Here is a 12,360-nt window from a genome sequence, read left to right as displayed (position 1 = left end):
CTATTCATTGGGGCATCTTCAAATTCCCTGAAGTGTTTAGAACGAGATAGAATGGAAACTCCCTTGTAACAGCCGAACATCATAACACACGTGCAGCAATTCTTTTTTCTAATTTTTCTAATAATCACAATGATTCAAAATTGATAGCGTGATAAGATGATCAAACAATGAATGATCACGATTTAAAATTGATAGTCTGATAAGATAATGATAATAATGATGATGATGATCAGACAATGACTAATGATCACAATGATTCAACATTGATAGTGTGATAAGATAATGACAATGATGATCATACAATGACTAATTATCACATACAGTAAATAGGATAATAATGATAATGAAAGATAGCGATAATGATGAAAATGTAATATTTAATAATAATATTGCAGTGAGGATGATCATGTAAATGAAAGATGAGGACACAATGTGATGATGATGATGATCATGATCATGATGATTAGATAATCATCAGGAAAATGATGATGATACAACGATTGATATTTTTCATGTTATTTTTATTTTTAATTAGTATTAAGTTTTTTATCCAATCTACTGCAATGTAATATGAATGTGTAAGTGAGAACATCTGTTACAAAATAACATTTAAATGCAATAAATCTGTCAATCCTATTGTCTTCTTACAATTGTTGTATGAATCTTTATTTAGTGATGTTATTTGAAACAAAACATTTAAAATACAGTATCATAATGATGAAATGCATTATAAACTGGTATTTCGCTGCTGTTGCTTCACGTAACACCCATGTTAATTTACAGAGTAAACATCATAATATTGCCAATATTTTAATATTAAAGATACCATCAATACAACCCACGCATTCATTAACAATGAATTCTGACAAACAACAATCCTTTCATCTGCAATACATCTAGTACTAGACCATGCTTGATTGCGGTAGAAAAAAAAACAGGGCAATTACTGCAGAAATGTGGTTAATGTACGCGACGATCGTGCATTCATCTAACTTGAGGAAACGCTATTAGTGACATTTCCGATATTACGGCACAATAACCAAGCCATCAATCAATAATTGGTGAGGAAATAGTAATATCCTAAAAGCTCATTACATATTCATGAGATAAATTTATCAATAATTTGTGCTTTAAATTTGATTCTTTTAAAATAACATTGAGAATATATATTGAACTTATTGCCATGCTAAATATTCTCTATAATAAATGATCGAGTCTGATAAATGATACAAAACTACTACAGTAGTTACAAAGATTTTTGCTACTTTTTATTGCAAATAATGAAAATAATAGTTTATAAATTATAATTTATCAAAATAAAAATATAGTTCGTTTTTAAGCAAATTCAGCAGGTAAATTAAAAAATATGAGTAAATTCAATAATTGTAAAAATGTTAATATGATTACTAAATTATTTTTAAAATACATCATACATTTTATACTAACTGCAAAATAATTTATATATGTGTCATATGTTATTGATAGATACTTCAATGTTATAATGACACTACTCTCTACGGGCACCATAACCTGGTAATACTATGTCTGGTAGCAGACGGTGTAATCCATTAAACAAATTTGTGTAAAACGAACAACTAAATATATATCCAAACAATAGTAAACATGATGTTAGCATGCATGTATTTTTTATCAAAAATGCACTACTATTCATGTATTCATGTACCAAGAAGCATAGATTAGTATATCTCCTCTTAACATTGGTCGCTATCTTCATGTACAATTTAATCTAAAAATATGAGAAATGTAGTATAACTCATTTATACTGTACAATTAAGTTAATAAAAAAAAACACAAATTATTATATAAATAAATTATGAAAATTTGTGTTTAATATTAGTATTCTGCTTGGTTTGGTTAATATATAGGCATAATACAGTAATTGTTATTCTGTTAAATTTAAATATGCCTAGACTATCTCCTAAAATAAGGATATCACCAAAAACAAAAAGTGAATATTAAATTAGGTTTTCCAAAAATGTAGTTTTACAGCATTATGTTTTAATTAATAATAGAGGGCGCTACTTAATAAATTTGTATGGAATACAGGTATTATCAGTTCATTTACTTATGTAATGATGATGCTGCCCAGACCATTAAGACATTTTGATATATTTGTCCTGAAAAAATATGGTCAGGATGATGCAAGAAATGTATTTAATGACACTGTCCCACTTGAGACACACTCGCTCCACGAATGGAATAAATGGTACAAAATGTTAGAATGCGGTATGTATAACGATGATGTATTGGTATACAGTTTTATATTAAATTACAATATTAAAAAATACATTCTATTACATTTATCAGAAACTTATTTAAAGACACCTTCCCTACAATTTGTGACGTTTTGTAAAAATAATACATATTATATATTACTTTAAAAACATTAAACCAGGTCATTCCTTGTCTTAAATGTACGTTTTATGGTAAATTATGATAAAAAGTGAGAAACAATGCACTACCTAAGTAGCTCGCGGCGACTGACCTCTCGTGGACGGTCTTTAGGCCTAGCCTAGCTAGGCTTAGTTTTGTAGGCCTAGCTGGTAAACATTGGTAACGTACGAACATCGTACGCTAGCTATATACCTAGCCTGACGTTGTATAGTTGCTGCATTAATTGTCTTTCTATTTTTGCCAGACTCCGTTGATAAAAATTGGGGAAAACCCGGTATTTTCGCTGAAAAGTTAGGAGTCTTCCATTTGTTTTGGCCTCACGATTGATCGAAAAGTGGGTGAATTACAGAAGAAAAAAAATCAATCTGCGCGCAATGCATTTTGGGATTTATAGCGGGCCGCTATAATTATTAAAATCGACTTATTTTTCACATTTTTAACCATTTAAAGACGAAAAAAGTTATCGAAATATGACCATATAGTATTATTTTTACATTAAATATAGTTTGTGATCTTAAAATAGATCTAAAAAACGTAGGGATGGTGTCTTTAATATTATGAAATGTACACTAGAAAACTAGATAATTTTAAAAATTGTAAGCACATTTGGGAAAATACATAAAAATAGATATCGTTGTGGACGGACTCATTATGGCACAATGACTACGAGTTAAGCATTAAAAAATATAATAACATAGTACAGTGCTTTGTTGTATCTGAAGATTCTAGCGTTGAATACTTGAGATCAATTTGGTAAAAAAGAGCACTCTTGTCAAATAAACATTGGAAGTACTGTAGAATGGCAAGATGGCAATACAAACAAATTGTAAAATGTGTAAGGAAACGGCAAGAACTTCAGGAGATATTTAAGAAAAGTCTGAAGAGCATCCAAACCTAATACAGTATTTTGTCTATTAAGACATTTTCCTATATTATTAATTTCAACCATAAAAGTAGTATTGTGATTTGATAACAAATGAAAGACGGCCTCTAAGCAGAGGATGTAACATAAAGATACTAACAATTGTTATTGCGTACGATGGAGAAAATAATACTTTAGAGGTATTAAATGAGAGAATTCGTCAGTGGGTAAATATTTTATTTACACGTCACTATGGTCAAGATAGTGGTATGGTAAGCAAGCATGAAGTAGGAGGTACAAGCTCAAGGCCTGTCAGGAGTGCTGTCTTGTAAAATACATCGATCTCATTACCAGTTTAAAAAAAACAATTTCTTTTTCTACAGTATACATACATTAACATTCACCTGATTACCCATTTGGTTGGTTCTCTTTACAATTGCAACTTTAATGCCCTTAGTTCAATTTCTAATTCTTGTCGCCTCTGCTGTTCTAGATGTAATTGATCTGAAAACAATTGAAACATTTGTCTGGTTGAAATAAAGATTGTTAATAATTTTTGGATTAGATTAGGATGTTGTGAGAGATCCAGGGGTAATAGGGAGGTTTCGCAATACGATAACGAAAACGGATACGTCACGCACACGTATTCGTTTTCGTAAGCCAGTAAAAATCTGTTTCGCGTGGCAACGAAATATTGAGGCCGCCGTCCAAAATATGACTGCGATAAATTTGAGAGAAGCGCAGGTATGTGTTGCTTGGTGTTTGGCTGCCTAGGCCTAGCGTAACATCAAAGCGAGTGAGGACTTTAAAAATTGCTATCAAAATTGACCTGGCATTTTAGTAAATTACTTTCAATAAATCTATAATTATATTATAATCATGAATCATTCCTGATTCAAATGCAAAATGTGCAAAATAGATCAAAAACTATACTCGTTTTGTAGTTACGAATATGATTGGTGATATTCGTCAACACGAATACGCTTTACGAATATGAAATGGGGATCAGCTCAAAAGTTTCACAAATGTGTGACGTATCCGTTTTCGTTATCGTATTCGTAAGGTTGCGAAACCTCCCTACTAATGCTGGAAATATTCAGTAAATGCAGTCTATACTGTCTAAAGAAAACAAAGTGCATTAATTCACTGGATATGGAAACAATGAACCTTTATATTATTTTTTTACTTGTAGGCCCAGGATAAATAGTGTTAAAAATAAATGCACTCTAGGGCCTTAAAAAACTAAAATGGTAACAAATTAAAGATCAATTTGATTGTATTAATAACCTATTCACAAAATGTAAACAGTTGTTAATGTTACATGGATCATTTCCTCATGCTAGTTTTTCAGTGTCATAATGTAAACAGGTCCTCCTAAATACCAAGACCTGCCAATTTAAAGTGTTAATTTAACGGAGTATGATATAGTTCTAATAGCATTTCCAACAATAAAACCTCAATTTTAGCACGATATAGACACCAAAAATGTTTAAAAATCGACGTCAATAATGTCTGTATTACATCAACTAGTATGACCAACCAAGACCTACTAAGAAATACCAAGCCCTGCCAATTATTGTGACGAAATATGATATATATAGACTTCTAATAGCATTTCCAACAATAAAACCTAAATTTTAGGGCTATATAGACACCAAAAATGTTAAATGTCCAGCCACCATACAAAGTAGGCCTACGACAGGAGAGCTGCGTCGAGTGCCAAGCCTTCTCCACTGTGCCAGCGTACGAGTATAAAGTGCGAATGATAGGCCTACAAAATATGATATGTTCCTCTTTATGTTTTATTTATCTAAAAAACTATCATAGATCATTGATTATATTGTATATTTATAAATAATTCTTTTAATAGAATAAAATAAATTCAGATATATTTTGTGGTTCGTCTTGGTAGTAGCTTGGTTGATCATACTAGTTGACGCAATACAGACATTATTGACACAATTATATGCATCAACTCATTTCGTTTCGTGAACCTTAAATCCGTGCCTAAGGGCTTCTTTGCTCAGGCACCAGAGATCTGGAACCAACTTCTTCGTTCCATTCCATCCCCTTTTCAATTCAAATCGCTCCTGAAAATTCACCTATTTCAATAGCTATTCTTTTCATTTTGCGCTGTGAGACTCTGGTAAAGAGCGTTTTATATTCGATATTATTATTATTTGGGTATACAGTGAAATATTGATATCTTCATTGGTTCAACATTACCTTGAACTGCATTTAGTTTCTGCTCTACCTTTCTTCTAAGTTTTTTTTCATCTTCATATCTTTCCTCCCAGTTTATAACTGAAAAAAGAAAATAAACATTTTAATTTAAAAACATATTTGTACAGGATAGAAACATATCAGATATAAATTTAACATCTGTTTTACATTTGTCCTGTTAGGCTAAAATAAAACTGTAAAAATCACACAACTACAGTATATCCTTAGCGAGGGTAGTAACCAACTAAATATTATTCAATATGAGGCCTGGCATCACAAAAGCGGCGCAGACTCACAACCTAAACTTTTGAGATATTAAGCCTTGTCAGAATGTGAAAAACGGCATAACCTAATTTTCAATAAAAAACCATACTATAAACAGTTATCTTTAACATATCAAACTCTTGTTCATGAAAAAATATCACAAGTATGTGTATTTTTTTCCATTGAAAATCAATTGGAAATTGTATTTTTGTTCAATAAAAAATCAACTTTCTTTACGGCGCTTTTGTAAACAAACCCGAATCACGTCATGTTTGGTACCTAAGTGATTTTTTAAAATCTAGCTAATGGAAATTGGTTTTATTAAGGTGTTAGGTTGCAAAAATTTCTAACAACAATTTGTGAATCCTTGACTGTGATTGGATATAGAGATAAATATTGCTCTCTGATTGGCTGACGCTTTTGTTTACGATGAAACAGCATGGCTTCCACCGTAGTTTCTCGAATGAACATTTCAACATTTCATGAATATTTAGGAATTTAATCGTAATTTTTATCCATATAATTTTTTAAAATAACAAAAAATATAGTATTATGTACCACACAGTGATATATTTTCGACTAGTTTGTCGTTATTGAGAAAAAATAGCGAGTTTTGACAAAGAGCGTTGTTGCGTTGATCGGCGGGCTAGGCCAGGCCCAGCTAATCGGCGTTGCTATTTCATTGTTGATTTTCTCAAAATAAAGATTTCCTGAGCTACAAAGTGACTTGTATGTTTTCATTAATATCTCTTCATATAATAAACCAATTTTAATCAACAACGGTTCATTTTAAAGCTTATTAAATATAGATTATGAATATATAAAATCTAAAAAATTATATTTCCGACACTACACCGATTTTGTGATGCCATGCCTTATATTTCCAAAATATTTCCTCACCTGATTGACTTTGCTGTTTTTGTATTTTTTCTGAAGCTAGTTGAAGTAGTTCTTGTGCATTTTGAAGTATTTTTACTGGATCTGTCAAAACGTAAGATATAATAAATTTATATAAATCTTTCGGTCAAATAGAGAGTGAACGTCAATTGGTTTATACATTAAAACCAAATTCATTTTCTATACAGTACAATACCTTCTTTATCATTTTGTTTATGGTTATCAATATGTTTTTCAATATGGTTATCAATAAAACTACATTCTTCTGCTGTATAATCCAGTAGTCCCTCATGTTGTATAGTATTACTGGTAACTAAGCTGTCTGTTCTATTAGTACTACTTCTTAAATCAAAATGCCTTGTATCTCTAGTGTTATCCAACAATTTATTATCAGAAGGTAAAGAAGAATCAGAAAGTTTTAAAATTCCAAGTTTGTAGTCTTTTTCATTACTCAGATACTTCTGTAGTGATTTCCTAGCCGAAGGAGGCTGTCCACTGCTGGTTGAATACATCTTGATAACTGGTTGTTTAGCACCATCAATATCTAACATCCCATTGCTAAGATCTGACACAGATGTCATAATGTCCTTACGAGAGTTAAACCTTCTCTTAGCCTTTTCTGCAGATCCTTGTATAAGGTTTTGTGTGCTTTGCAGTAACCGTTTAGAAGCTAAGACATCACTGTGAATACTTCCATTCAAGCTATCACCACTGCCATTTTCTCTCCAGCTAAAGCGATTATCTGGAATGGTCTTTACAGAGTTTTTAAAAGGTATGTTTGATGTGAGAATTCTGTCTCTTTCTCCATGGGATTGTACTCCCATACCATTAATTTGAATCTGAAACTCATCCCATAGTTTCTGCTGCTGCACTCCAGGATTATCAGTAGCTAGTTCAATATTGATGGCATTACATTCTATTCTGGTTCCAAGCTTATGGTCATGGCAGTGCTTAAGGAATGCTGATGGCGAGAAGAAAATACTACAGTCTTTACAAGAGATACATTTTGATTCTTTATACACTTGATATTTGGGGTAGTATGTTCCTGTCTGTGAACCTGCTGCAGAAGTATGTTTTACAGGAATCTGCACATTAAAGCTAAGATGTGACGATGTCTCTTGGGCACTAGACATCCTGCTAGAAAGACTTATGCTGCTTAGGCCACTATCCATACTATGAGACTTGTAAATACATGGTGATTCAACCAGTTTGGAGTAAGAGGTGCTTTTTCTTGCACTACTGTGTCTGAATGGTGTGCTTAGTTTGGCTTGTTCTCTGTCAAGAAGTGATAGAGCTTGTTCAAGATCAGCATCAAACAAGGCTTCTCTTGAAATTGTCGGAGATTGCATCATTAGTTACTGCACTGCCATAAACTGCAAAACTGTAGTAAAACAAATACAACAAAAAGTCTGTAAATTACTGGAAAAAAAAAATAATGCAGATTTAGGCTAGCCCTTAACCCTAATAATCTTGATGGAACTTTGGAAATAATATGGCATTAAGATGGATCTATCTAGTGTGTAGTAATTCTGCGTATGCCTCCCACCCACCAGGCTCATGTCATGGCCTAGGGCCTGCTTAACTAAATCGCTGTGGCTAAAGATACGGTACCGTATCCTAACTTCTGTTTGCTAAAGGTACGGTAAAATTGCATTACGTCATAATCAGCCAGTTGGGATGTGGTGTATGTGTGACATCATCATGTAAGGATTTGTTTTCATATCGCAAAAACAGTGATCAACCGCTCAACATTTTCTTTATGCTTTATTTATCGCTATTATCGCCTTCGTGTGTGACAAAAACTAAATGTAGCCTACGTCTGTTATTATTGAAAAGCCAAAACATGTTGATTTTAATTCTAGAATACAGAAAACCGTTTCAAAAGGCCTACTACGTACTATGCTGTGTAAATCATAGTATTTGAGGGCCCCTTTATTTTCCGCATTTGCTTTGTTTTGGTCACCATCTGTAAAACAAAGTTAAAATAAAAAATATTTAAATAGGCCATTTGGAATATAAAAATAAAACTCTCATATATAGTAACTATGGACGAATGAACTAGACACAACACAATTTCCAACAATTTGGCTATCAACATATCGGATTATAACACTACTACTACTGTATGTTGAAATAATAGTTGAGATTGAGTGCATGTATGTTTTAAAAGCTTTATGTAACGTCCACCAACCACATGAACTTGCTTTATTAATACACTACAGCATCGACATCGCCCGTTATTAGACTTCTGAATTCAACATTGCTAGGTCTAGCCCTGGAGCTGAGTCACAGAATCAGCAAACACATCCATGAATCCTGGTGCCGCCGATCGGCATTCTCTACAGACGCGATATGAACAAAAGTCCTTATTTATACCATGGAGGCCATGTTTATACGATGACGTCACACCCCATTAGTTGATTATGACATAATACAATTTTACCGTACCTTTAGCAAACAGAAGTTAGGATACGGTACCGTATCTTTAGCCACGGCATAACTATGATAACATATTGTAATAGGCAGGCACCAGCAGCCCTAACTAATGACATGCTAGGCCTACCTACCTAGCTAGGCCTAGCCTAGCCTCTCTTCTCTCTAACTACTATTCTACTAGCTAGCTAGGCCTACACATTTTGTTAAGTAGGCCTCTCTTATACTCCTAAGTATAGCTAGAGTCTATCTAGGCCTACTACAAAAGATTGTATTATAGCGCTATTCTAGCTAGGCCTGGCCCTAGACTAGGTACTTGTCTAGCTAGCTTTAGCTAGGCTTTTAGGCCTAGCCTCACAGACAGAGTAGGCTAGGTAGGTATCATATACGGCCTATTATAGGCCTAGCTAACCTAGGCCTAGTCTAGAATATTTATTAATGAATGGTTCATTATTCAATAGAGAAGATAAACATACTAAGTCTATATGAAGTAACCTCAAATGTTGCATTAAGTCTTTAATCTAGGAATTTCCTCCGAAACAATGTTATGTTTACGTTTTGTTTATTTTTACTTCAGAGGTCAAATATATGTCATGCAAGTAACGAACAATTTTGTAATGTTGATTTTGAACGATATTATAGATTAAATAAAAATTTTATTTCGGATTTCAAAGTTCATTTTTCTATAACGGTGATATATTGTATATCTTTCATTACAGAAATAAATTATTATTAAAATAAATCGGTAGCACTAAATAAACTATTTTTAAAGACAACAAAGTTTTAAAGATGGCCGCGCCCATTGAACAGTGGTTATAGCAACTGAATACTGTACAACTTACTTTATTATTGATGTTATGCGCGATTTGAACGATTTGCGCAATTTGAAATTGCGCAAAAAAAATCCTTGCGCAATTTGAATTGAAACATGTGTTTCAAATTGCGCAAGCAACGTATTAAATTGCGCAAGTAATCTGCAAATTGCGCAAGGTTTTTCGACAGATTGTGAAATCATGTACACCCATATTTTTATAGTAATTTCTAAGAATGATTCAAATTTAAAGATAAATATCGCATTTCCTTATTTTAGTAGTGCAAATATTGTTATAAGTTAGCATACCGTCGAAGAACCGACGAAGGAAAACGAAGCGGTGGTGTTCCACCAGGCGGGCGCGGCGCGGGCGGCCGGCTATACTACTCTAGCCTAGCTAGGGTCTGGACTACTGATACTGACTAGGTTACATGGCCTAGCTTAAACTAATATTAAAAACTTAAAAAGTGAGTATTAAACATTATCTTCATTGAAATGGTCTTATTTATATAATAAAATACTAAATTTTAAACTCCTCTGCCTAGGCCTAGCCTATAGCCATGTATGGGAAAATTTACAGTTCGTTTTCAAATTGCGCAAAGGTGTCATATTGCGCAAGAACTATCTTGCGCAATTTACAAATTGTGCAGCGCAATTTAAAATTGCGCAAAGATTTTCTTGCGCAATTTGAAATTGCGCAAGTTGATTGCGCAATTTGAAATTGCGCAAAAAAATCCTTGCGCAATTTGAAATTGCGCAAATAATTCTTGCGCAATTTAAAATTGCGCAAGGATTTTTTTGCGCAATTTCAAATTGCGCAAATCGTTCAAATCGCGCATAACATTTATATTACAGCCAGGCCTTATATATTGTTAGGCAAACAGAAGCTTTGGCCAGTGTGATGTTTTACAGAGTTTAATCATAAATAATTACTATTCTAATACCGTGACTTACATAAAAAACTGCAATCAAATGTTATTAAGAGTAAATACTCACTAGTAATAGTATCATATGATAGGCTAGTAGTAGTAGAGGGTGGGTGTAGACAATTTTGTAGCAACACCAGGCTATAAAAGAAAGCACAGAAAAGCACCCTTCTTAATAGTCTTTATGGAAAATGTTATGGCTCAAATAAAAAAAAAACACTGCATTAAAACCAATCCAGACCAGAAAGTTAGGCAGGAAGAGTAGCAGAGAACGGACGTGAGAAAAAGAGCAGAGAGGGATTGGAGAAGGAAGGCAATGGAGGGTTACCTCGAGCTGCGTTAAAAAGGAGAGAGGGATTGGAGAAGGAAGGCAATGGAGGGTTACCTCGAGCTGCGTTAAAAAGCAGAGAGGGATTGGAGAAGGAAGGCAATGGAGGGTTACCTCGAGCTGCGTTAAAAAGAAGGGAGAGATTGGAGCTGGAAAAGCGGAGAAGCAGGGAGAAGACGTGTAAAATAAGTAGGGACATTAGAGCAATTGGAAAACAAAGTGTAGAGAAGATTAGAGAAAAGAAAGAGAAAATTGGAGTTGAATAGTAAAAGGAGAGTTAAGACACAGTAAGTAAGTTAGCCTACCACTTGTGCTACTGTTGGAGACATAGTGAGCCGGAGGTTGCACCTACTGTACTGGTTGTATCGGTGTTATGCGCGATTTGCGCAATTTGAAATTGCGCAAGGATTTTCTTGCGCAATTTTAAATTGCGCAAAAAATTCCTTGCGCAATTTGAATTGAAACATGTGTTTCAAATTGCGCAAGCAACGTATTAAATTGCGCAAGTAATCTGCAAATTGCGCAAGGTTTTTCGACAGATTGTGAAATCATGCACACCCATATTTTTTTAGTAATTTCTAAGAATGATTCAAAATTGAAGATTTTTTTTTCCGAATAAAAAAAATCTCGAATTCCCAATGGTTCTATAAAATACCATATTCTCACATAATATGAGGAGAAGGCATAAATAAATACCAATAGTAATATAATAATTTCAATTCAAATATCAGTACTAATGACGATTAATAAGACTTATAACGATTGGATTTTTTTTAGAAACAATAATTATTACGAATTATTAGACGTTTACTATTTAACTTAAAAATTAAATTTAATGACAAAAAAGATCGACCTTTCGGTACCATTCTCAACAACAAATGAGTACAATAATAAAAATAACAAACAGTTCGTTTTCAAATTGCGCAAAGGTGTCATATTGCGCAAGAACTATCTTGCGCAATTTAAAAATTGTGCAGCGCAATTTGAAATTGCGCAAGGATTTTCTTGCGCAATTTGAAATTGCGCAATTTAATATTGCGCAAGAATTCTTTGCGCAATTTTAAATTGCGCAAATCGTTCAAATCGCGCATAACATCACTATTTGAGACATAGCTGAGCCGGAGGTTGCACCTATACTACTACTACTACTACTGGTTGCGTTACTGCTTGAGATACAGTTAGCCCGTGGTACACCCTGTGG

General features: G+C 33.4%; 1 protein-coding gene across 3 annotated transcripts; it reads right to left on the bottom strand.

Annotated features, from left to right (window-relative positions):
- Positions 1-1,332: 1,332 nt before the first annotated feature.
- LOC140062235 (uncharacterized) lies at positions 1,333-9,654 on the bottom strand. Of its 3 annotated transcripts, none has more exons than XM_072108357.1 (6): positions 9,571-9,654; positions 6,858-8,042; positions 6,665-6,745; positions 5,504-5,581; positions 3,670-3,781; positions 1,333-1,747 (listed from the first exon to the last, which is right to left on the bottom strand). In XM_072108357.1, exons 2-5 carry the CDS (start codon positions 8,011-8,013, stop codon positions 3,708-3,710), a joined length of 1,389 nt encoding a protein of 462 aa, XP_071964458.1. In that variant the 5' UTR covers positions 8,014-8,042; positions 9,571-9,654; the 3' UTR covers positions 1,333-1,747; positions 3,670-3,707. The 3 variants fall into 3 exon arrangements, with proteins under 3 accessions (XP_071964458.1, XP_071964459.1, XP_071964457.1); XM_072108358.1 differs by having other exon boundaries at positions 3,682-3,781; XM_072108356.1 differs by having other exon boundaries at positions 1,333-3,781.
- Positions 9,655-12,360: the final 2,706 nt, after the last annotated feature.

The sequence above is a fragment of the Antedon mediterranea genome, chromosome 11, assembly GCF_964355755.1.
Source record: "Antedon mediterranea chromosome 11, ecAntMedi1.1, whole genome shotgun sequence".
Taxonomy (NCBI): domain Eukaryota; kingdom Metazoa; phylum Echinodermata; class Crinoidea; order Comatulida; family Antedonidae; genus Antedon; species Antedon mediterranea.
This window is presented reverse-complemented; position numbering and strand designations above follow the sequence as displayed.

Excerpts from the sequence above, each read along its gene's own strand:
- LOC140062235 (XM_072108356.1), bottom strand. The coding sequence starts at position 8,013 with ATGATGCAATCTCCGACAATTTCAAGAGAAGCCTTGTTTGATGCTGAT. Across the intron at positions 6,746-6,857 it reads TAAACAAAATGATAAAGAAG|ATCCAGTAAAAATACTTCAA; the intron begins GTATTGTACTGT and ends ACGTTTTGACAG. Across the intron at positions 5,582-6,664 it reads AAAACAGCAAAGTCAATCAG|TTATAAACTGGGAGGAAAGA; the intron begins GTGAGGAAATAT and ends TTCTTTTTTCAG.